The sequence below is a fragment of the Chiloscyllium plagiosum genome, chromosome 17 (assembly GCF_004010195.1).
Source record: "Chiloscyllium plagiosum isolate BGI_BamShark_2017 chromosome 17, ASM401019v2, whole genome shotgun sequence".
NCBI lineage: Eukaryota > Metazoa > Chordata > Chondrichthyes > Orectolobiformes > Hemiscylliidae > Chiloscyllium > Chiloscyllium plagiosum.
Genome location: NC_057726.1, coordinates 67,826,860 through 67,852,562, shown reverse-complemented (window position 1 = coordinate 67,852,562; position 25,703 = coordinate 67,826,860). Strand labels below are relative to the sequence as shown.

At 40.5% G+C, this 25,703-nt stretch overlaps 1 protein-coding gene across 2 annotated transcripts in view; it reads right to left on the bottom strand.

The window, feature by feature from the left end:
- hydin (HYDIN axonemal central pair apparatus protein) overlaps positions 1-25,703 on the bottom strand; it is a 915,145-nt gene that overhangs the window by 603,545 nt on the left and 285,897 nt on the right. For both annotated transcript variants that reach the window (XM_043707374.1, XM_043707375.1), the window contains one exon: positions 14,642-14,741. In XM_043707374.1, coding sequence (XP_043563309.1) covers positions 14,642-14,741 — 100 coding nt within the window. The remainder of the gene's footprint in view (positions 1-14,641; positions 14,742-25,703) is intronic.

Here is a 25,703-nt window from a genome sequence, read left to right as displayed (position 1 = left end):
TGGATTATGAATTATAAATCGTATAGATCAGTATATTAGAGGTGCTTATAAATAGAACAATATAGTAATTGAGTACAGGTCATTCTGCTATAACACGCATTTCATCATCATGAATTCCTTGTAATGTGATTGACAAATAGGTTTCTACTGCTGTTTCTGAAGTCCAAACTTTTGTAACATGTGTTGGCTATAGCGAGATCGCATCACCAACACTTTAAGTGTTCTTTGTATTGGTCAATTCATGTACAGGGTCACACAGGCATTTGAATATCATACTATAGAAGAAAAAACTGTAATATCAACCTATGTACAAAGTTTGTGAGAAGATTTGTAGCTCGGGTGCTCATTGCTGTGGTTCTGTTCGCCGAGCTGGAAGTTTTTGTTGCAAACGTTTCGTCCCCTGTCTAGGTGACATCCTCAGTGCTTGGGAGCCTCCTGTGAAGCGCTTCAGTGGTGTTTCCTCCGGCATTTATAGTGGCCTGTCTCTGCCGCTTCCGGTTGTCAGTTTCAGCTGTCCGCTGTAGTGGCCGGTATATTGGGTCCAGATCGATGTGTTTGTTGATGTAGTTTGTGGATGAGTGCCAAGCTTCTAGGAATTCCCTGGCTGTTCTTTGTTTCGCTTGCCCTAGAATGGGAGTGTTGTCCCAGTCAAATTCATGTTGCTTGTCGTCTGCGTGTGTGGCTACTAGTAGGTTTGTTAGGATGATCCCTGCTACAGAAGGACTGCCTTATGAGCAAAGGTTAAACAGATTGGGAATCTACTCACTAGAGTTTAGAAGAATAAGAGGTGATCTCATTGAAACATATCGGATTCTTAAGGGGTTTGATAGGGTAAATGCTGACAGGATGTTTCCCCACATGAGACAGTCTAGAACCTGAGGGAATAGTCTCAGAATAAATGAGGACAATTTAAGACTGAGATGAGGAGGAATTTCTTCTTTCAGACGGTTGATAGTCTTTGGAACTCATTGCTGCAGAGAGCTAAGGACAGATCCCAGTGTATATTTAAGGCTGAGATAACAGATTCTTGATCAGCAGGAGAATCAATGATTACAAGGAAACTACAGGAAAGTGGACATGAAGAATATTGGATCAGTCATAACTCTACTGAATGGTGGAGCGGGCTTGAGGGGTTGAATGGCCTACTCTTGTTCGTATGTATTCTACCTTTGGTCTTAAACTAGTGCCTTAAATCAAAACAAAGGAAGCAATGAAGGTATGAATAGTAAAGTGGCTATGGTGGATTGGGAATCTTCAATAAAATGTATGTTGATAGATAGGCAGCTGCTCACATTTAAAGCAGTATTACATAATTTACAACAAAAATACATGTTTATGGCACAAGAAATGCACCAATGAAAGTGTTCCAACCATGACTAACAAAACATACATTAAGGATTGTGTTGGATTTAAGGATAAGGGTTATAAAGTTTCCAACAAAGGTAAGCCTGAGGATTGGGAGCAATTCAGAATTCTGCAAAGAAGGATGAAGAAAAAGATTAATAAAAGAAAAATTGAATAAGTGTAAACTCACAAGAAACATAAAAGCAGATCGTAAAAACTTCAAAAAGTTATGTATAAAGGAAAATATCAGCCAAAATAAACATTGGGTTCATTACAGCAGAGTTAAGAGATTTTCAGAAAAGCATAAAAATTGAGCTTATAACAACCTCAATAAAAATAGTACTTTAGGAAGCTTAGTAGACCACTGAAAAGAGATGGACCATGCAGCCATTCTACTTAAAAATGATTGTGAAGTGTTAAATAATTTAAGTATAAGACAAAGGAAGTTCTGGAGTGACTTACTTATTTGAAGGTGGATAAATCACCAGAGTCAGGTGAATTCATAGTTTCATAGTAATAGGAGCAGAAGTAGGCCATTTGACCTGTCAAGCCTGCTCTGCCTTTTATTAAGATCATGACTGGTGCATCCATCGTCTCAGCTCCTCCTACTTGTATTATCCCCATAACCCCAATTTCCCTACCATGCAAAGACACATCCAACTGTGTCTTGAATATATTTAATGAAGCTGCCTCTACTGTTCCTTGGGCAGAGAATTCCACAAATTCCCTACTGTCTGGGAAAAACCATTCCTCCTCATCTCCATCCTAAATCTACTCCCCCTAATCTTGAGATCACTCATCCACGTCCTAGTCTCACCCACCAGCGGAAACAATTTGTCTGTCTCTATCTTATCTATTCCGTTCATAATTTAATAAGTTTCTATAAGATGCCCTCTCATTCTTCTAAACCCTCGAGAGTACAGTCCCATGTGGTTCAACTTCTCCTCATAGGATAACCCCTAATCTCCGGAATCAACCTGGTGAACCTCCTCTGTACTGTCTCCAAAGCCAGTATATCCTTCTTTAGTAAGCAGAGTAGAACTGTACACAATACTCCAGGTGCAGCCTTACCAACACTACAATTGCAGAATCTCCCTGCTCTTAAGTTCAATTCCCCCCACAAAGTAGGCCAATATTCCATTTGCCTTCCTGATTACTTGTTGCAACTGCAAATCAGCTTTTAGCGATTCATGTATGAGAACTCCTAAGTTCCTCTGCACAAAAGCATGCTGCAATCTTTCACCATTTAAATAATATTCTGACCTACTATTTTTATTTCCAAAGTGGATAACCTCACATTTACCAACATTGTACTCCATCTACCAGACTCTTGCCCACTCACTTAATCTATCTAAATCTCTTTACAGACCCTCCACATCCTCTGCACAGTTTGCCCTTTCACTCAGTTTAGTGTCATCAGCAAACTTGGATACATTACACTCGGTCTCCTCTTCCAAATCGTTTATATACATCATGAACAGTTGCGGGCCCAAATTGAACCCTGCAGCACCCCGCTCACCACTGATTTCCAACTAGAGAAATACCTATTTATCCCAACTCTCTGCTTTCTATTGGTTATCCAGTTCTCTATTTATGCTAGTCCATTCTGCGCAACTCCATATGTTCTTATCTTATGGTTGAGTATTTTATTCAGCACATTATCGAACACCTTCTGGAAATCCAGGTTCTTAGAGAAAGCCAGGGAGGAAATAGTAGGTGCTCTGAGGATAATTTTCCAATCTTCACGAGATAGAACTCTGTGAATATTGCATCATTTTTCAAAAGGTGTGAGGGAATGCTTAAATAAACAGAGGCTGGCGAGTCTGACTTTGTGGTAGACAAATTACTAGAATCAGTCCAAAGAGACAGGATTAACTATTACTCAAGAGGACGCAGATTATTCAGACATAGTCAGCATGATTTTGTTAAGGAAAGATTGTGTTTTAGTAAAATAATTAAATGTTTTTAGGTTGTAACAAAGAGAAGTGATGAGGGTAATGTAGTCGACGTTGTCTTTGTGTATTGCAGTGAGGCATTTGACAAGGTGTCACAGGGCAAATGGCTCCAAAGTTAAAGCCCATGGGATACAGGAGAAAACGGTGAGTTAGGATCCAAAACTGGCTCAGCGAGAAGAATCAAAGGGTAATCAACAGATGTGTTTGTGAATAAAAAATGGTTTTGAGTGGTGTTCCACAAGGCTCAATATTGGGTCCCTTTCTGCTTTCAGTATATGTCAATGATTTGGGATTGCCATTATTATACAGTTATGGATTATGAACTGGTTAGCAGAGTGAAAGGCATTAACAAGTATGGTACTGCAGGGATCAGTGCTTGGGTCCTAGCTATTCACAATATGTGTCAACAATTTAGATAAGGGAATCAAGAGCAGTATTTGCACATTTGATGACACAAAAATAGGTGATTTGTAGAAGTTAAATGTGTCAAGGGATGTGGGGAGAGAGTGGAAGCATGGCATTGAAATAGACTCAATGAGCTGAATGGCCTTTTCTATGTTACAGGATATTCTCATTGTAATTCTAATTAGCATGCAGAAATCTTGAAGTCAATGAGATGAAGAGGAAGTACAGTGAAAAGAAAAATTGATCAAAAATAATAATTTTAAAGAAAAAGTTATAAAACATACTGTAGGGAAAATAGGTGAGACGGCATCTACCTCAATAGAACTAAAAAATTATAGTCATCTAATAAATCACCAACTAATGAAAAAAAAAAATTGAGGGAGAAACGTATGAACAGTTTATGGGTTTTTTAAGCAATTACAAAAGTTGTAATTAAACTACCTAAAGGTAGATTGGAATAATCTAAAATATGTTTAGAATTTTAAAAGACACTTCAAATATTTATAAGCTTGTTTTCTTCATTCACATGGTGTCTCCCAAACAATCTGGTTCTGGTCAGAGGCTGAGACAATAAAGAAATGTGAAAGTATGTGGACACTATAAATCATGGTCATAACTTGGTGAGGTTCCTATTCACATAAAGACAAATGGAAATCAAGGATAAAGAAGGTAGATAAGAAACTGGCTAACTTCACAGATGAACATTACAAATTAAACGTGGCTGAACAGGTAACCCTGAGTGTTATCTTACAGGGGGCAAGTGTGGGTTCTAAACCAGCTGGTTGTTGCCATGTTTTGGTACCAGCTGATCACTTTGGTCCCTCTCCCAGGACTTGTTATAGATATCCAGGAAAAGCTTATCGAGATTTTCTGGGACAAAAGTCAACACGGGTTCGCTGCTGACGTTCCAAGCCTCCTGCTTGAGGAGGGCGGTTAGGCACTGAGCCCAGCGACTTTCCACCTTCAGACCTTGCAGCGACACTTTTACGTTGCATCTCCTCCAAGGTGGTGCACCCTTATGATGTATTTCTTCCATCAGCTATGTGGCCTCAATTACGACATGTAGTTCCTGGTGACAGAATGGTCCTGCTTTCGGATGTTCTTGCAGGAAGTGGACCTGTTCAAAGTCTGGGGACACAGTTGTCTCAAATTGGAGCACACTCCCTGCTGGAGTGGTGGCTGTTGTAAGGGAGCCAAAGTTAAGACTGGTTCTTCCATCAGTGTGGTCTCTGCTGGCTGAGGGAGGAGACCATTTGGGTCACTGGACTGACCAGAGTTGGGGACAGGTTGGATGGCAGAGCATGCTGGATGATGCCAGTGCAGCTGGCTGAGAGGGCATCAGTCAATGCCCAGTTGGTGACCCGAGTCATCCAGTGCTTCAGGGACTAGGTGACAACCCCAACACTTCACATTGGATCTAAGTGACTCAGACTTGAAGTGGGCTTCTGGACGAACTGATCCCTGTCCATCCGGAACTCAACATCGGCCTCATGGAACAAAGGTTCCCTCAGGGCATAGTGTCCCACAATTGGAATCGTCTTGGGGGAGCTCTCCCCGTGCCCTTTTGTACGGCACAAAGACTTTTCATGTCAGACCTGCTGCTGCACCCTCTTCCCTTCCCCACCTTCACCCGCCACTCGGACAGATTTTGGCATGAAGTTTTGCCCTCCAGTGGACTGGCCTCTACAAAGAGGTCCTCCGCTTTTCTGGTATCTGGGATGAAAAGTGCTGCGCAATTACAGACTAAGCAAGTTCACCAGGTACCGAGCTATTTGTAGTTTTTTGAGGCCTGGAGGAAATGGTTTTTCACATTAGTGCAGAATGTTTCAGTTTGCAGTCCTTTTATAGTTTCTTGAAGGGGCTGCTCCTTAAGTTTTGGTTACACTTTAGTTCCAAACTACTGATCGACGGGTACCCGGTGGAAGGGGGGAAGTCTCGTCAAGTCTAAGGGCCTTCTTGTGAGTCTGCTCCTGGGTCCAGGCAGCATGCCATCGAGGAACTCATCATTCTGAACAATCTGCTCATCTTTCAGGGTTACGTCTGTGCTCAGGTGTCCCTGGAGGGGGAGTGTGCAGTGATCAACAGCATGGTCAAGGCCTTTCAAGACCGATGGGCATGACAGGAAAATATTATTTTAATTAGTATGTTTCTGTTCCATTGTATAAGATTCCATTAAATTTGTGTCTTTTGATGTAGGAGGGCTTTTAAAAATATTTTTCTTTTAAAATGAGTAGCAGGATTGTTACGCTAATTAACCTCACACAGTTACTGTCCTGGAAATGTTTGACGGGATGGTGTCAAGGGAGCTTTAGTTTCGGTTTACTTTCAATTTAGAAGAGTAGAGGTAGAGTTAAACTCCAACTAACCGTGCACTATCTCTCTCCAGTAAGTGTTGATAGTGACAACATTGAAGGAGCTTTAGTTTTGGTTTAAAAGAGTAGAGAGGCACAACTCCGCACTAAAACCATGTGATGTTACTGTGCTAGAAGTGTTTGATGTTGAGAAAGCTCTGATTTCAGTTTTCTGAGGCTTGCAACAAAAGGTCAGACTGTGCTAAAAGTTATACCAGAAATCAATTTATGATCATCAGCTAATGCTTTCAGTTCATTGCTAGAAGTTCATTAACAAAACTGAAGGTTATTAACAAAAGAAACAACAATAAACTAAATCAAACTATCTACTTATAACACAAATTCAGAGCTTTTAATCACACAGTAAAAGGATTATCTCATTAATCCCAAAACACTCATTTATAAATTGAAAAGAAAGGTAACAGATTTTCTACAATCCCAAAGCATTCCTTGTATCATACCCAAAAGACCCAAAGTACAATACTCACAGCTGAACCCCTGCCTCTAACACCTCAGCAGTTTTAAGTCTCTTGCAACTTTAATTTCGAGACTGGGTCTGCCAAGCTTCTTCCTATTATTCAATCTGAGTTTAACTTCTCTCAGCTTTAAGTAAGCTCTTCAAGGTTTTATAGCAACACTTCTGGTCTGGGAATATCACCATCTCTTTACCCTAGTTTCACTATTACCTTTCCTACTCAGGAGCAGTAGTCTGTAGAAGCAAGTTTCCTTGAAGGAATTCACAGGACTGTCCAAAAACAGAAAGTAAAACAAGAAAACAAATCTCTCTCTTAACATAGGGTATTTCACTTCAGTTTAAACTACCATCTCCTAACCACCTGAACTAAGATTGTTTATTTTGGTCAGTCATAAAACCACATCAATGTATACAAAAAAGCAAATAATTCCAAAGCTAAGCCTCAAAAACCTTTTTATAAAAAAAATCACCATATCTACAGAGGTATGTATAAGTTATATATTAACCAAATACACTTAAAACATATGTCACACATTCAAAAACCAAAACCTAAACTTACAAATAAAACAGTATTAAACATCCATATATGGTTATATAAATCACACAATCTACATCACAATAGTTCAAAAATGGGAAAACAAATAGGCTACCTAGCTCATTCATTATTCAGTGAGATCATGGATGATTTGCAACCTAAGTCCATCTGGTTTCCTTTGCCTCACATCCCTTCAAAGCTCTGGTCAAGAATAATCTATCATCCTTGATCTCAAAATTAGAAATTGATTTTGTGTCAACTTTTTTTAATGTGAAATAGCATTCAATTGCATGTAGACATTTTTCTTAAATTCATTCCCAAAATGTCAGACTCAAATCTCTTGAAAATGTCCTTTAGTCTCACATTCCCATATTAGCCAATGCATTTTTCATGTATTCAATCTGTACTGATAAAGTCTGATTTGATTTCATTTATTGTAGTTACATGTACCTAAGTACAGTGAAAAGCTTTGTTTGTAAGCAGTACAGACAGATCATAGTAAACAAAGATATACAGAGCATAGGGTGCTTAGATAGAGCAAGGCATACAATGTTACAGCTGCACAGGAGGCGCACAATGCAAGAAAAGTGTGGAACGGTTATAAGAAATGTGAAAATAAGATGTGCTGCAGAGAGCTAGCAAAAAGTCACCCAGTGTCAGCGCCATCTTAAATCTTGAAAACCTTGATCAAACTGCTGATCAACCTTCTAAATTCTACAGGATACAAAAAACTTTGTGTAATCTCTCCTTATAATTTAGACTTTTGGAGTTTAGATATCATTCATTATCAGACATAGCTGACCTGGTTTGCAGAAAGTGGTGAGGGAATGAAAGGGAATGGCCTCTTTCTGCACTGTAGGGTTCCACAATTTAATGATATTTGACCTTGTGCCCACCATACACCTGCTCATGATAGTATCAGTAGCAGTGATCATCACATAGACATTGTGGAGACTAAGTCCCATTGTTACAATTAGAATACCCTTGTTTTGTCTTACACTGCCAAAGTAATAAGTGGGATTGACTTTAAACAGATTTAGCAACTTTAGACAATCTATGTGGTGCTGTGGGATACCAGCAGCAGAAGCTTATCCAACCACAGCGTGGTATCTCATGCCCAACATACTCCCCACTCTAGTACTGTCATCAAAGCTTGGAACCAAGCTTGGTTCAATAAGGAATACTGAAGGGAAAAGCAGTAACAGGACTGGAAATATCAAAAAATGAAGTATCAACCTGATGAAGTTATAACACAGGATTACTTCCATGCCAAACAGCAGAGTAGCTTGTGATGGACACGCAGACCTGATCGAAACTCTGAAGTCCTGCCAATTCCAGTTGAGAACAATGATGGACAAGTAAGCAGCCACTCGGAGAAGGAAGCTTCACAAATCTTCCCATCCTCAATGATGTGGGAACCCAGCACATCAGAAAAAGAAAAAGGCTAAAACATTTACATCTATCTTCACCCAGAACTCAAACATTTAGGCTTAAAGTCTAACCAAGAACAGAGAGAGCTGTAATGTTAAAAGCTCTATTTTCCAAATCAAATGCTAAACAGCCCAAGAGGAACTTAGTGAGATAGATTTTGAAATAACAAGACCAAAAGGATGCTCTTGATTCAATTAACAAGCTATTAATCTCCAAAATAGTTAAACTAAAAATAAGTCATGGCATGAAACTGTACATTCTGCCTGTTGAGACAGAAAAGACAAGGTCCTTACAATTGGTAGCATTATATATCTGCTGCATTAATTGATTAAACTTTAAATAATAACATAATACCTCTTGAGCATAAGAGTGCTTTGCTAATGAATTAGCTGACGGATTCTATGGATTCTTTAAAAATATAAATAAAATATACTTACGGTATATCATATTAGCTTAGTTACTTCAAAATCTTATATGGTGCTGCCTACACAGAAAAACATTTAAAGGTGTCCCAAAACAGTAGTCAGAGTTTTATATGTTAGGGCAATAAATTGAAAGCAAGATAGAATGCTGAGTGTGAGCAAGAGATTGGTTCAGCTGAATTGTTGTGTACAGTCCCTGAAACCCTATTTTAAGACAGATTTGATAAAATAAAAACAGGACTAACAGATTATGATGGAATTTAGAAGATTATTGGAGGTTAACAATGGAAGAATCCAACAGAAAATTTCCAGTTTGAAGAGAAAAAAATAATAAAATACTGTATCCCATTAGTTGATGCATTGGCATCAATAGAATACAAGCATTATTTCAAAACATTATAGAATATGGAACTTTTTGACAGAGGTAATGGTGTGTCAGCAGGAACGGATGTTAATAGTGTACATCTATATTGAGCATGGTAGCCTGCACTATATGCAGGCTGAAGGCTGAGGAGAACCCAATGTATCTTTTTATCCAGCTGGAAGCTCTCACAGAGCGGAAGGACAAATAAATCTGATAACTATAAGAGACTTATTCTCAGAAATGGGATGAAATGAAAACTGACGAATTCAGCCAATTTGGATCCACTTTCTTAAAGGGCAGTCGCCTTTGAGGTTACCTCAATTTGTGCTGGAGATTTCCCTACTGATTTGTTGCTTTCAAATCTAAATAATTTTAGCTGGTAAAGCTGTATACCTCTTTCAGCTATGTGTCAGCAATTTAAAGTTGGGTTATTTGGAGGTCAAGAGGAAAACAGTTTCTCAACTAAGAAGTGCCTAGTTTTTGTGATGAACACATTTTCAGCTTATTAAATAACTGCACCAGTTTACAACTCTCAAATGTAACAGAGAATACTTTCACATGCAAACAATTTTTCAAAAACAAAATGGCAATTTTATTGCTGCCCAACTGGAACACATTACATTCAGCAATATGCAAATGTCTTCAACAGAAACCTGAGCAAAAACAAACACTGTTAAAAGCAAGCTCCATTTTGTACACTATTTACATGCAGATCACCGATTGCATACGAAGCACAGCGCTTGACCATTATTCCTTCTCACCTGAGCAACCGCCTCCAGTCAAAAACTAGGTTGTGGTCCAGAATAAGCCTACATATAATACAGAAGGAAGAAGGAAAAAGTTCTGACCTTAACAGCAGAGTATCCACTGCATTTTTCTTTTTGAATATTTAGTTGATGGAGTGTTAAGTTTGTATAGAAATTGAATGAATGAGGGTGTACAAGTATCTGAGTTCCTTCCCTGTAGTTTTCTCCACTATCCTAAAGTGATGATGGAGAATAGCCCAATATCCAGCACCTGTTGAGACCAACTAATTCATCGTGGCCAGAAATTCAACCAGAGGAATTCCTCATTTAGTTGGCTCTGTGCTGCATTTATCTATTCAACAATGGGATGAGCATTATTAGAATTGTACTGATTTATTTTTCTTGACCTACATGATTTATAATCAGCAACTTGCACCAATATAAAAAAGCAGTCTGAAACACACAGAGGTGAAGCAACCTGACACTGAACAATCACTGGAGAAGAACAAGAGCAGTTAGCCAATAGCAAGTTCAAACAGATACGCTTCAAAATGCTTTGGATGTAGGGAGACATGTAACTGGGCAGAATGTTTTTAGGAGATAAAATGTAAAAGAAAGTACAGACAACAGTGAGTGACTGAGGCAGCAAGTGTGTAGACAGAGAGAGTTATCAATTCAGGCCAAGGTAATTTCAAGAAGATCACCTCTCTTCGTCAAAACTCCAGTCAGTACAGTCCCAATTTGTTTAGCCTTTGCTCATAAACAATCCCTCCATGCCAGGAATCATCCTTCTCTGAACTTCCTCCAATGAAATGATATCTTTACTTAAATAAGGGGACTAAAACCGCTCACAGTACGATCTCACCAGCACTTTGTGCAGTTGCAGTAAGACTTCCCAAATCTTATACACCAACTCCCTTGAAATATCCTGATTATCTGCTGTTCCTATGTGCTAGTTTTCTGCATTTTGTGAAGAGGTACCCCAAGTTCCTTTGTATTGTTGATTTCTGCAGCTTTTCTGTATTTAATCAATACTGTTCTTTTGTTCTCCTTCCAACATAAACAACTTGACATTTTACCATATTATACTTATTTTGACAACTTTTGCCCACTTAACTTGTCTCTCTGTATCCTCTTTGTATCCTCTTTGCAACTTGCCTTTCCACTTATTTTTGTGTTGTCTGCAAAATTTGGCTACAGTATAGTCACTTCCTTCATCCAATTGTAAATAGTTGCTGTCCTAGTATTGATCCCTTTCAAATCCCACTGGTTAAAGGTTGACAACCTAAACAAGAACCCCTACTAACTGTTTCCTGCCCATTAGCCAATTCTCTATCGACACCAATATACTACCTCCAACACATGGGCTCGTATCATATGGGCTATTATGAGGTACCTCATTGAATGCCTTCTGGAAGTCCAAATATGTCTGCACATTCCCCTCCAATAACTTACTGCAGCTGAGATAATGTTTGAGGGTTCACCTACTGAGGTAGCTTCGGGCTGAAGTTAGAAACAGGAGGAGGTCACCCTGTGGGGAGTATTCTTTAGGCCTCCAAATTGTTCCAGGGATGTAGAAACAAGGATAGTAAACATGATTCTCGATCGGAGCAAGAATAACGGGGTAGTTATTATGGGGGATTTTAACTTCCCCCATATTGACTGGGAATACTTCAAGTCGTTTAGATGGGTCAGTTTTTGTTCAATACGTGCAAGAGGGGTTTCTGACACAGTATGTAGACAAGCCAACAAGGGGCGATGCCATATTGAATTTGGTACTGGGGAATGAACCCGGCCAGGTGCTATAGTTGGAGGTAGGTGAGCATTTTGGCGACAGTGACCATAATTCGGTTATGTTTACAACAGCAATGGGCAGAGATAGGTATATACCACAGGGAAAGAGGTATAACTGGGGGAAAGGCAATTATGATGTGATCAGGCAAGATTTAGGATGCATAGGATGGGGAAAGAAACTGCAGGGGACGGACACTCTTGAAACTTGGAACCTATTCAAGGAACAGCTACTAAGGGTCCTTGTTAAGTATATATCTATCAGGCAGGAAGGTAGTTGTCGAGAGAGATGGCATTGTTTACTAAAGAAGTTGAAGCTCTTGTCAAGAGGAAGAGGAAGGCTTATATGAGGCGTGAACGCTCAGTTAGGGGGCATGAGAGTTATAGGTTAGTCAGAGCAGATCTAAAGAGAGGGCTAAGAAGAGCCAGGAGGGAACATCAGATGTTGTTGGCGGATAAGATAAAGGAAAACCCTAAGGCCTTCTATAGATATATCAGGAATAAAAGAGTTACTAGAGTAAGATTAGGCCCAAGGTAGCAGTGGAAAGTTGCGTGTGGAACCTAAGGGCATAGGGAAAGCGCTTAATGAGTACTTTTGTCAGTATTCACATTGGAAGAAGGTAATGTTAGTGAAAATACGGAGATACAGGCTACAAGATTAGATGGGATTGAAGTTGGCAAAGAGGAGGTTTTAGCAATTTTGGAAGATCTGAAAATACATAAGATCCCAGGGTCGGATGGGATGTATCCTCGGATTCTCTGGAAAGCCAGGAAGGAAATTGGAAAGCCTTTGGCTTTAACCTTTATGTCATCATTGTCGAAAGGAGCAGTGCCAGAGGACTGGAGGATAGCAAATGTTGTTCCCTTGTTTAAGAAGGGGAGTCGGGACAACCCTGGTAATTATCGGCCAGAGAGCCTTACTTCGGTTGTGGGTAAGGTATTGGAAAAGGTTTTAAGAGATAGGATTTATAATCATCTGGAAAGAAATAATTTGATTAGGGATAGGCAACACGGTTTTGTGAAGGGTAGGTCGTGCCTCACTAAGCTTATTGAGTTCTTCGAAAAGCTTACAGAACAGGTGGGTGAAGGTAAGGCGATTGATGTGGTGTATATGGACTTCAGTAAGGCTATGAAAGCTAAGATAAAGTTCCAAACAGTAGGCTATTGCACAAAATACGGAGTTTCGGGATTGAAGGTAATTTAGCAGTTTGGATCAGAAATTGGCTAGCTGAAAGAAGACAGAGGGTGGTGATCGATGGGAAATGTTAATCCTGGAGCTCAGTTATCAGTGGTGTGCCACAAGGATCTGTTTTGGGGCCACTGCTGTTTGTCATTTTATAAATGATCTGGAGGTGGGTTAGTAAACTTACGGATAACACTAAGGTCGGCAGAGTTGTGGATAGTGCCGAAGGATGTTGTGCATTACAGAGGGACATAGATAAGATGCAGAGCTGGGCTGAGAAGTGGCAAATGGAGTTTAATGTGGAAAAGTGTGAGGTAGTTCACCTCGGTAGAAGTAACAGGAATGCAGAATACTGGGCTAATGGTAAAATTCTTGCCAGTGTAGATGAACAGAGAGATCTCGGTGTCCAGTTGCATAAATCCCTGAAAGTTGCCACCCAGATTGAGATGGTTGTAAAGAAAGCCTATGGTGTGTTGGCATTTATTGGTAGGGGGATTGAGTGTCGGAGCCACAAGATCATGCTTTAGTTATATAAGACACTGGTAAGCCACACCTGAAGTATTGCGTGCAGTTCTGGTCACCGCATTATAGGAAGGATGTGAAAGCTTTGGAAAAGGTTCAGAGGAGATTTACTAGGATGTTGCCCGGTGTGGAAGGAAGATCTTACGAGGAAAGGCTGAGGGAACTGAGGCTGTTTTCGTTGGAGAGAAGAAGGTTGAGAGGTGACTTAATCGAGACGTATAAGATAATCAGAGGGTTAGATCAGGTGGATAATGAGAGCTTTTATCCTCGGATGGTGAAGGCAAACACAAGGGGACATAGCTTTAAATTGAGGGGTTATAGATTTAGGGCAGATATCAGGGGTAGTTTCTTTATTCAGATAGTAGTAAGGGCATGGAAAGGCTTTCCTGCAACCGTAGTAGACTTGCCGACATTAAGAGCATTTAAATGGGCATTGGACATATATATGGATAATAATGGAATGACGTAGGTTAGATGGGCTTCAGATTAATTTCGCAGGTTGGTGCAACATCGAGGATTGAAGGTCCTATACTGCACTGTAACGTTCTATATTGGTTCTATGTGTGGTTGAGAGCTCCTCAAGATCTCTAATAAATTTGTCAGACACAATTTTCTTTACAGGAAGCCATACTGATTCTGTTTGGTAAGATTATGATTTTCTAAATGTTCTGCTATTACTTCCTTAACAATAGTTTCCAAAATTTATCCAGTGATTATTGGCTAATCACGTACAATTACCCATTATTTTGCCTCCCTCCTTTTTTGAAAAGGGATATTGCATTAGCAGTTTTCCAATCCTGCAGTACTTCCAGAATACAAGGCTTTTTGGAAAATACCAACTAATGCATCCACTACCTCTGTAGCTGCTTCTTTTAAGATCCACTGAAGCAAGCTATCAGGGCCAGGGGACTTTAGCCCCGTGAGTTTGTCGAATACTACTTCTCTAGTGATGGCGATGGTACTGAGTTCCGCCTCCATATTCTTGAGCTGAGCCAGTAGACAAGTCAGATAGAACTCAATCAGGCAGCAGGAGAAATGGATAAATAGCAGGAAGTGGGTTGGAATAGGTAACATGAAAATTTAAGATCGTAGGTGACGAATAATTGATGTTATGTACCTGTGATGTCACAGTAGACTGTTTGGTAGTAGACCTTTGCTTCTTTAGGTCTGCAGATTACTTTTACTTCAGCGGTGGAATTGGGCCAGATATCCCCTTCCTGAAAAAGAATCCCAAAGGCATAGCCAGTTAAATGTAATAGTAACCAACAATATTTCAAAAAAACATACTGTGTTACTGTCATCTATTATATTAGCTGAAAGATGTCTTTTATCGGGTATACACCAATTTCGAAAGCAACATCCCATACATAATAAGAATCTGAATTCAGTAGAAACCATGCTATTGCCCCAAGGGCAGGAAAAGACCAGTGAGGTCTCAACTTTGTGTATTTAACCGAGGCTAATTTAACTTGAAGTGATAAGTTAACAGCAGAGAATAGTTCCTCCTGTCTAATGTTGGAATGATTTAACTTTTATTGCTCTTGCTACACATTAAACTTGAAGCCAAATTGTGTTTGACTTCCACAGTGTAAATAAAGTCTGACAAATGCCCTTCATCTCTGAAAACAAATCCACATCAAACCAAGACTAATTAGTTAATACAATACATAAATCATTGTGACATTTCCATTCCCACAACAGGTATTGTTGCAAGCCAAGGAAAACTTGGGAAAAAATCAATTTTCTATACTCAGTTATTTATGATATATTTCAAGACAGTAGGGTGGTAAAAGCACAAAATAGCTAAATGCTGTTTAATAAGTAATTTTATGATCCAACAGCAATGAATTTTCCACAGTTTCTCAATGGTATTCTGACATCCAGAGGTTTAATTGTAAAACATAACTGCTAACTTCACCTGATACTTTAAGCCCACAGCTCTCAAAAATCAGCAAAATAAATCAGAGATCTATAAGTTTCAGGTTCAAGTTACAAAATTGCCTTTATGTTTCATTTAAATAAAATTGTTTCTCCACTGTAACATATCATGGAAATAAGCACATTATTTTGCATAATTTTTTTTATGTTCAGCTAGCAGCTCGACCCATTCATTGGTTAAGTTAGAGATTTGTATAATCAGATTTGATTTAGTCATGGAAATGTATAACACAGAAACAGATCTTTCAGTCCAGCTCATCCACACTGACCAGATATCCTAAATTAATCAACTCCCATTTGCCAGCACTTGACCCATGTCCCTCTAAACTCTTCCTATTCATGTACCCATCCAGATGCCTTTAAAATATTGTAAATTTTACCAGCCTCTACCATTTTCTCTGGCAGCTCATTCTGCACATGCACCACCCTCTGCTTGAAAAAGTTGCCCCTTAGGTCCCTTTTCAATTCTTCCCCTCTCGGCTTCAATCTCTGTAGTTCTGGACTCCCCCCACCCCAGAGAAAAGACCTTGTCTATTTACCCTATCTACGGCCCTCATGATTTTACAAACCTCTGTAAGGTCACCCCTCAGCCTATTCAGCCTCTCCCAAAAGCTCAAATCCTCCAACCCTAGCAACATCCTTGTAAATCTTTTCTGAACCCTTTTAAGTATCACAACATTTTTCCAATAGGAGGGAGGCCAGAATTGCACATAACATTGCTTGATTTGAGTTATTTATTGCCACATGTATTTTGTTACAAAATACAGTGAAAAGCATTGTATAGTGTCACCACTCTCTGGCGCCATCTTAAAACAGAAAAATAAACCAAAACATTGGTTTTGGAATGTAAAAGCAAAAAAATAAAGAAATAAAGTTCAACTGTACAGTCCTTCTGGTTAAGGGCTCAGACATAGGCCTGGAGCTGCCAGCTATGAGTGCCTTCTCCATGCCACCGGAACAACTCACCAATCTCCAGCGCCATCTCACCTCCACCAATGCCACTGTATCCCACACCGGCCCAACACCTGACTCTGTTGCCAACACCAAGAGTCCATTCAGGGGCCCCCTCACCAATGCAACCACAGTGGTTCGCACTGCTGCCTCACAGCGCCAGAGACCCGGGTTCAATTCCCGACTCAGGCGACTGACTGTGTGGAGTTTGCACATTCTCCCCATGTCTGCGTGGGTTTCCTCCGGGTGCTCCGGTTTCCTTCCAAAGATGTGCACGTCAGGTGAATTGACCATGCAAAATTGCCCGTAGTGTTAGGTAACTGTATGGGAATGGGTGGGTTGCGGGTCGGTGTGGACTTGTTGGGCCGAAGGGCCTGTTTCCACACTGTAAATAATCTAATCACTACTGATCCTGCCAGGTCTCACACTGGACCCAAACACACCACCGTTACCACTACCGTGTGTCTGCACTAGATGCAGACAAGACGGGAAACCCAAACTCACCTCCACACAGCATCCTCCTCCTAAAACTTGCTGATATATAGAGAAATGTATCAAAGTAATGGCAATCTTTGTAATTTTCATGGTTTGTATCACAGTACAAAAGTTGTAAATTGACAAATTACAAATTGTTTCCAGCACTAAACATAGTAGAGAAAACAAGTTGGCAGCTAAAAGAAATTTCAAAAATATATGATCCAATTTCTGGAATTTACTGATAATTTGCTCGCTTCTCATGCACCTTTAATTCCTTGATTCAAAGTAGTTCTGCATTTATAGATTGTAAGCATCACAGGCAAGGCCAGCAATTATTGCCCATTCATAATTGCCTTTTGAGAGGGTGTTGGGGAGCCACCTTCCTGAAAAATACAGCAGACCTTATGAGATAGGTACCTTACAGTGCAAAGTTTGTGAGAAGACTTTACAGCACCTTACAGTGCACTTAAGAAGGGAATTCCAGGATTTTGATCCAGTGACAATAAAAGAACGGTGATATAGTTCCAAGTCAGGAATGACTCGGAGGGAACTTGCAAGTGGTGGCGCCTATGAGTCTGCTGCCCTTGTCATTCTAAATGATAGATGTTTGGAATGAGCTGTTGAAACAGCCTTGGCAAGGTTTTGCAGTGGATCTTGTGGCTGGTACATATTACTCCAAATGCACATTTGTGGTGAGAGTGTTGATGTTTAAGTTGGCAGAGGGGGTGCCTTCAAGTGGTTCAAATGGATGTAGCAGGGCTATAGAGCTTTGATCTGATCTGGTGGTTGTAGGATTGTTTACATTTGTATATAGTATGGGACTTCCATGTTCAGCATCCTCATAGTCCTGTCTTGTCATAGAATCGTAGAGTTGCAGAGATGTACAGCACGTAAACAGACCCTTCGATCCAACCCGTCCATGCCGATCAGATATCCAAACCCAATCTAGTCCCACCTGCCAGCACCCGGCCCATATCCCTCCAAACCCTTCCTATTCATATGCCCATCCAGATGCCTTTTAAATGTTGTAATTGAACCAGCCTCCACACTTCCTCTGGCAGTTCATTCCATACACTTACCACCCTCTGTTGGCCCTTAGGTCTCTTTTATATCTTTCCCCTCTCACCCTAAACCTATGCCCTCAGGTCTAGACTCCCCCACCACAGGGAAAAGACCTTTTTATCCTATCCATGCCCCTCGTTGACACCTCATTTTTACATAAACTTGATACTGATGCTGACCTGTCATGTTGTGCTCCTCATTGAACTGAGGCTAGTCCCCTGACTTGATGGCAATGGCAAATTGAGTGCAACACAATGCCATAAAGGGAGGAATTTAATGTGTATGGCAAGAGCTTCAACCAACAGATGGAATAGCTGTGGGAGTTCTGTGTCATTGCTCTCCACAAGGATTAAAGGAACCATATATTTACCTGGAGAAGCATCCATCACTCAATCTATCCTGACTTTTATTGGAGAACATCAGGAAGGAGGCATGCTCCTGCCTGATTAAGGGCTCCACAGCCTTCAAACATGTCTCGGAGTGATCTTATACCTGGACAGCACCGCCAGAGACAAAACCTCAGGTGAGCAGTGATTTCTGTTAACCCAACATTCTAAAATGCAGAAGGCACTCAATGGCCTGAGCAAGGGCAGAACAATGTGTAAGCCCTTACAAGCCATTATGCTGTCACTGAGATGGAATCGCTTGCAACAACTTTTGTGGAAAATTCTCAGATTTTGTCCAACGCTTAAGATTAAAACTAACTTCAAGCCATTGTTAACTTCACTTATTAGAAAGGAAATCACATAAATGCAGCAGAATTCAGAAGTTCCAACTGTAACTAATGTGAAATGACACAACTGGAGTACTGCAAGATAAGTGTCAGACTATTGTTTAACCTCAATCAAGGGGCAGAAAGATGAAATATTTTTTCCCAAGAAGTTGAGGCTTTTGTGGCCTTAGGTACTTAATATTTACCAGCCAAAGTGAGGAAGCTAAAGGAATTTCATGAGGCTCAATTATGTGAAAAAGAAAGTACACAGATTTCATTGTTCTACCTTGACCATGGGCCAGAGTATATCCCTAAGAACCTTGTCCTATGGCAGCAAAGAATTTGGACAGTACCATTACATCGATATTATTGATGACCTTTTGGTATATGTTGAGGGATTGGTGGTCTCACAAACACTGTCTAGACAACCTCCAGAAGATTCACCAGGGAGATCTTGATATTTCTAAGTGACAAGTCAGGGTGCAGCAGACCGTATGGTGTCCAAGTATCTCACATTCTCTTGAAAACATCATCTTCTACTGGGTCACTTGTCCCATGAACAGAAATCTTTTAAAAAATCCTTTGCCCTCTGCCTATCCAGCCATGGTCTGGGAACACCCTCTTGAGCAGATCAAATTGAATATTTTGTGCACTCACATCTCCACTAATGTCAGTCCCACTGAAGCAACACTCTCCTTCCAAACCAACAACCCAGCATTACCAGGATTGTCATTATTTTACTTTCGCCTTTCAGGAGACCATGAATGGAAAGGTTTTCTCCTCCCCCTCCATCTACAAACAGTTTGCCCACTTTTGTCCAGACTCTGCTCAGTTTTCTTCTTATGCCGTAGATCTTGGGGATAGGCCAAGGCATTCATGGTTTGAAGCAAATAATATGACCAGGCACTTGAAGTCAGAGCCAAGACCTTCAAAGAGAGTCTTCCTGTGTTAAATGTATTCTCAGTTCTGCATGTTAAAGAAAAATTATCAATGTCAAAAACGACAGTGTGACTGATCTATTGACTCTACTGACAGTAAACACCCTGCCATAAAGTTATTACCAAAGTAGCATAGGACATGCCAGGAGAATGTACATCATGGGTGGAGGCCATTTTGAGACAAAACAGGACAAGTAATACAGAAACTATAAAGCCAAACTTTGAAGCCTTTGATTTCACTTAACAACTCCCAATATATTTCATAGTTATAAACATTTGCAGAGAAGCTACAACAACAATTTAGGGAAAGGAGGCAACTGTTTTCCCATAACAAAATCCCATAAACAACAACAAAAACAACAAAATTATTTTTAGTAATATTGATTGAGAATTTAACATTGGCAAGAACATTAAGACAACCTTGCCTGTTCTTTTTCAAAATGTGGAGAAAGTGAGGACTGCAGATGGTGGAGATCAGAGTCGAAAGTGTGGTGCTGGAAAAGCACAGCAGGTCAGGCAGCATCTGAGCAGCAGGAAAATCGACATTTTGAGTATAGAACCTTCATCAGGAATCCTACTGAAGAGCTTACACTTGAAACATAGATTCTCCTGCTCCTTTGATGCTGTCTGACCTGCTGTCCTTTTCCAGCACCACACTCTCGACACTTTTTCAAGATGCGTCCATCAGGGTGAAAAACAAGAATTGGTTTAACACTTCCCTGAAAGCCAGATATTCTATGAAGGCAGCACTCTTTCGGCATTGCACTTAAGTGTCAACCTGATTGTATATTCAAGTCACAAAGTAAATCTGAAAACTAAGTCAAAACTGATCTCAAAACAAGAAAAAAAGGAGAAACTGACAGACAAAAAGGACAATGCCTGCTTCATAAGATGTTTAATTGCCAACAGTGATGAAAGAAAATTGTCAGGGGTCGAAGGATTACAACAGAAGCTAATAGGCAGCCAATACTAGCAGATCATGCTGTTCACTGGCCGAATTTAAGTTTTCAACAAAAGTTCAATCAAGAAAATCACAGTTAAGTTTTGTGAAATGCAAAGGCATGTCACACACATTTTGAAAGCAATAGAGTGCAAATAGTCAAATTGCCAAAAGGAACAGCAGGACAAGCATGGAATCGTTACCCTGCTGCAGAAGGTTGTGACAGACGGCAAACATTCAGAGGAAGCAATGCCGTTAAGAAAGCAATGTGTCAGCACAATTCTCCTTATCCTACAACAGCTATTCTAAGTCAGCATTGTCAGAAATTCTACACATATCATTTGAACCAGGTAAAGTCATTCTGCAACAGCAGCTTTCCCAGCATGTCAAAAAAGATAGGAAAAACAGTGATTGCCTCCGTTTCACATATCCCTTTCAGCCTCCCATTTTTCACTTACAATTCTGCTCTATTTTGATCAGTAACCTATGCAGGTTAACTATAAACTCATAAGATATAGGAACAGGAGGAGGCCATTCTGCCATTCAATGAGGTCATCACTGATCTGATAATTCTCAACTCCATTTTTCTGCCTCTTTCTGCTGAATATCCTCATCACCCTGCCTGGAAGACTGAGCCTGCTCTCCCAGCTTGTCAGCAGCTATCACATTTCCTCTTTGCTCTAATTGTGCAGAGCATAACATGCTATGATTAGCAGGTGCTGTTGTTGGACTGGGGTGGACAAAGTTTAAACATCACACATTACCAGGTTATAGTTGTACAGGTTTACTTGGAAGTACAAGCTTTCGGAGTGCTGCGCCTTCATCAGGTAGCTAGTGGGGCAGGATCATGGGACACAGAATTCATAGTAAAAGATCAAAGTTTCATGCAACTGATCCAATGTATTGAACAAACTTAGATTGCTGTTAAGTCTTTAATCACTTAGATTGGGGAAGCAGAATCTGACTCTAACCTCACACCTTTAATGCATTGTCTGACCTGAGGTATCATTTTTTTCTATACTGATAAAACCTTAAGTTACCTCGGGACTGTGACTTGAAAGAAGTTCTGAGATTTACATATTAATCAATCAAAACCTGCCCACTTCTATCAGCATTCCGCAGAGACCATTCCCTCCACGACTCACTTGTTAGGCCCATACCCCCTACCAACCCACCCTCCACATCTGACATATTCCCTTGCCAACGCATGAGGTGTAAAACCTGCGTCCACACCTCCCTCCTTATCTCTGACCTTAGCCCCAAAGGATAATTTCAAATGTGGCAGAGATTTTCCTGCACATCCACCCACCTCATTTACTGCATCCATTACTCTCAATGTGGTCTCCTCTACATCAGGGAAACAGGACACCAACTCAAGGAACATTCAGGAAACGTGTCTGGGATGCACACACCAAACAACCCCACTGTCCTATGGCCAACTACTTCAACTCCCCCTCCCACTCCCCCAAGGATGTGCAAGTCATGGGCCTCTTCCACCACCAAACCGAGTCCACCCACCACCTGGAGGAAGAACGCCTCTTCTTCTGTCTTGGGACCCTCCAACCACATGGCATCAAGAACAACCTCACCACTTTCCAAATCTCCCCGCCCCCACCTCATCCCAGATCCAACTCTCCAACTTATCACCGCCCTCTTGAACTGTCCTACCTGTACATCTTCCTTCCCACCTATCTGCTCCACCCTCCCCACCAACCTATCATAATTACCTCCCACCTGCATCCACCTATCACCTTCCCATCTACATTTCCCCCAGCACCAACCCAAACCCCCTATTTATCTCCCAGCCCCTTTCCCCTCCCAGCATCATGGTGGCAAAGACATGACGAAGGGTTTATGCCCAAAACATCGACTCTCATGATCCTCAGATGCCTGATCTGCTGTGCTTTTCCAGCACCATGCTTTGACTCTTAATAAATTTGCAAGTGACACAAAAATTGGTAGAGTTGTGGATAGTGAGGAAGGTTATAAAAGGATACAGCAGGATAAAGATCAAGTGAAAAGTTGGGTGCAGCAATGGCAAATGGAGTAGTCCAGACAAGCGTCAGGTGATTTATTTTGTGAGGTCAAATGCAAGAGGAAAGTATGTAGTAAATGGCAGAACCCTAAGTAGTATTGATATACAGGGTGATCTTGGGGTCCAGGTTCATAGATCCCTGAAAATGGCAACACAAGTGGATAAGGTGGTAAAGACTGCATTAGGCATGCTTGCCTTCATTACTTGGAGCATTGTGTATAATCAGGCCACATTTGGAATATTGTGTGTAAGACTGTAGGTAGGATGTGGAGGCTTTGGAGAGAGTGTAGAAGAGGTTCACCAATATGTTGCCTGGATTGGAATGGATTGCTGTAAGGAGAGGTTGGATAAACCTGGATTACTTTCACTAGAGCATCGAAGGCTGAGGAAGAACTTGATACAATTACATGAAATTGAGATATGCACAGGGTGAATAGTGGGAGCCTTTTTTCCAGATAGAAATGTCAAATACAAGAGGCATGGACTTAAGGTGAGAATGGAAATATTTAAGGGAGACGTGAAAGACAAGTGTTTCACACAGAAAATGATGTGTGCCTGGAACACTGCCAGGGAAGTTGGTAGAAGCAGATACTTAAACAATATTTACACAGACGCAAGGAACAGAGGGATAAGGACCATATGCAGGTAAATGGAATTAGTTTAGAATAGCATCGTGGTGTCAAAGATATGGTGGGCCATGTCTTCCTGTGCACCGCTGTTCTATATTCTATGAAAGTCCTTCTCATCTCTGTCTTCATTGTGCCATCCCTTATTTTGAGATTGTGCCCTCTGGTCCTAAATCTTCCCACAGGGGAAATAATCTTTTTACATCAACTGTACCACGTCTCCTAAGAATGTTTCATGTTTCAATAAGATCTCCTGTCATTCGTCTATATTCCAATGAGTACAGGCACAAACTCTCAACTTTTCCTCATAAGAAAGTCCCTCCATACCTGCTATTGGCCTCGAGGGAACCTTCCTTGGACTGCCTCCGATGCTTGTGTATCTTTTCCTTAGGTAAGGGGACTAAAACTGTTTACAGTATTCCAGCTGTTGTCTTATCAGTGTTCTGTATAATTTTAGCAAATTCTCCCTACTTTCATACTCCAGTTTATTTTAAACAAAGGCCAACATTCCATTTGCCTTCCCTGTTACCCATAGAATACGGATGTTCTGCATCTTTCTGCAGTCTTTCTCCATTTAATAACATTCAGCTCTGTTTCATGCCTGAGGTTAGGTTTGAAAGGTGAGCTGCCAGTGAAGAGTCTCACCCATGGGGATGCTATGAAAAAGACTGCTTATGGATTACCGAGTTTCATGGAATTTCTTCACATGTACCATCAATAGCCAAGTATCTGGTTTTTATACTCAATTTTTATACTTTTTTCAGTCAAATATAACAGCCTAGTTTTATTCCAGTTTCTTGGAATAATATTTCTTATTATTTTCTCTGCCAAGCTTCAGAAAACTATGAGCAACTATATTTCACCCACATAATTCCCTTTGGTTGAGAAAACTAACTCAGGACAGGCCACATACTGTACTGCGGCCTTGCTAATCTCCACAGTTCAGCACCATGAGCTCTGGGAGCTTTATACCCACCTTTCCCCACAAGTATTTCTCTTCAATTTCTTCTTCCAGTCTTTTGTGAAAACGTTTGACTCTTTGTTCAACACAGATTCATAAGATTGAATCACTTGCCTTCTTGACCTACATCCTAGTAGCCATTAATTATTTTATAAATAATAACCATAACAATTAGTGTCAGTAATCTATCTAGCTGCAGAAGGCAAAACAGATAGGTTTGGTCTAATCCTTCACACCAACTGTGACAATTAATACAGCACACTTCTCCTCTGGAATCATGAGCTATCCCTTCACTTTTGCATGAGACCTCCACAGGCTGTTCTTACAGAGGAATACAGATAAGCCTGCTTCATGGGAGTAGCCCCAGAGGGAAATTCTGGGAAGCATGGAGTGGTATGGCTAGCAAAGGTTAGGCAAAGGAAGTTTGCGATGACTAAAGAATCAGGGGATTACTCCTGCTCTTCCCAGAACTATGGGAAGATTCTTTCAAAAATGTTTTCAAAGAGCTGACCTTTAGCTGACAGCTGCTGCTTAGGCCACAGAGACTGTTGAATCTTCCCGAGTAGTTGGTTGTCTGTTTGCCCAGCTGATTACTTATCAAGTTCTTTGAGAAAATTGAAAACTGGTGTAAAACTCCTCATTTACACATGGAGTAATTATTATTCCTCCAAGATGCAACTTGCTTAAGATGAATTCTAGAAGGAATACTGCTTCCGGGTCATGTCATGCACACTTCAAGGGAACCACATATTGACTATTAAGTAACCTTTTATAAACATTCAGAATTGTAGCAGTGGGTTGAGACAATAATTTGGCACAAATTAGCAATTACACAGAGAGCATATCGGTGGGAGCAGAAAGGTAATACTGTTTTTGATTTTGTTACCAGACATCCAAATGGGAAGTATTCAATTTCCAAGATCAATATCTTGAGCACAAACTTCACGAGTTTTGAGTAGATAAAAGGGGTATTCTGGAAGAATGTTATAAATGGATGATTTGGATCTGTTACATTTTAATACACATGGAAATTAATTGAAAGAAGAGCTCCAAACATGTGGATAAGAATAAAACTTTTAACAATATAAATAATGGGGAATGTGACAACCAGGTTCAGAGATTTAGATTGTTTAGGAAATTGGGCCAATACGCCACAAATGCAGTCCCTAAATTTGTGGTTTTCAGACTGTGTAGGTGATTCCCTGAAAACAGCACACTTCTTTGTCAACAGGGATGCTGAAACTTAGCACTTAATATCAGGCAAAGTGGAATACTCATCTGATCCGTCGATATTCTCCTGAATCGTGTTCCAAACTCTGGACTTTGCTTATTGTATACAGTGGAGAAAGTGAGGACTGCAGATGCTGGAGATCAGAGCTGAAAATGTGTTGCTGGAAAAGCGCAGGTCAGACAGCATCCCAGGAACCGGAGAATCGATGTTTCGGGCATAAGCCCTTCTTCAGGAATGAGGAACGTGTGCCCAGCAGGCTAAAATAAAAGGTAGAGAGGAGGGACTTGGGGGAGGGGCGTTGGAAATGC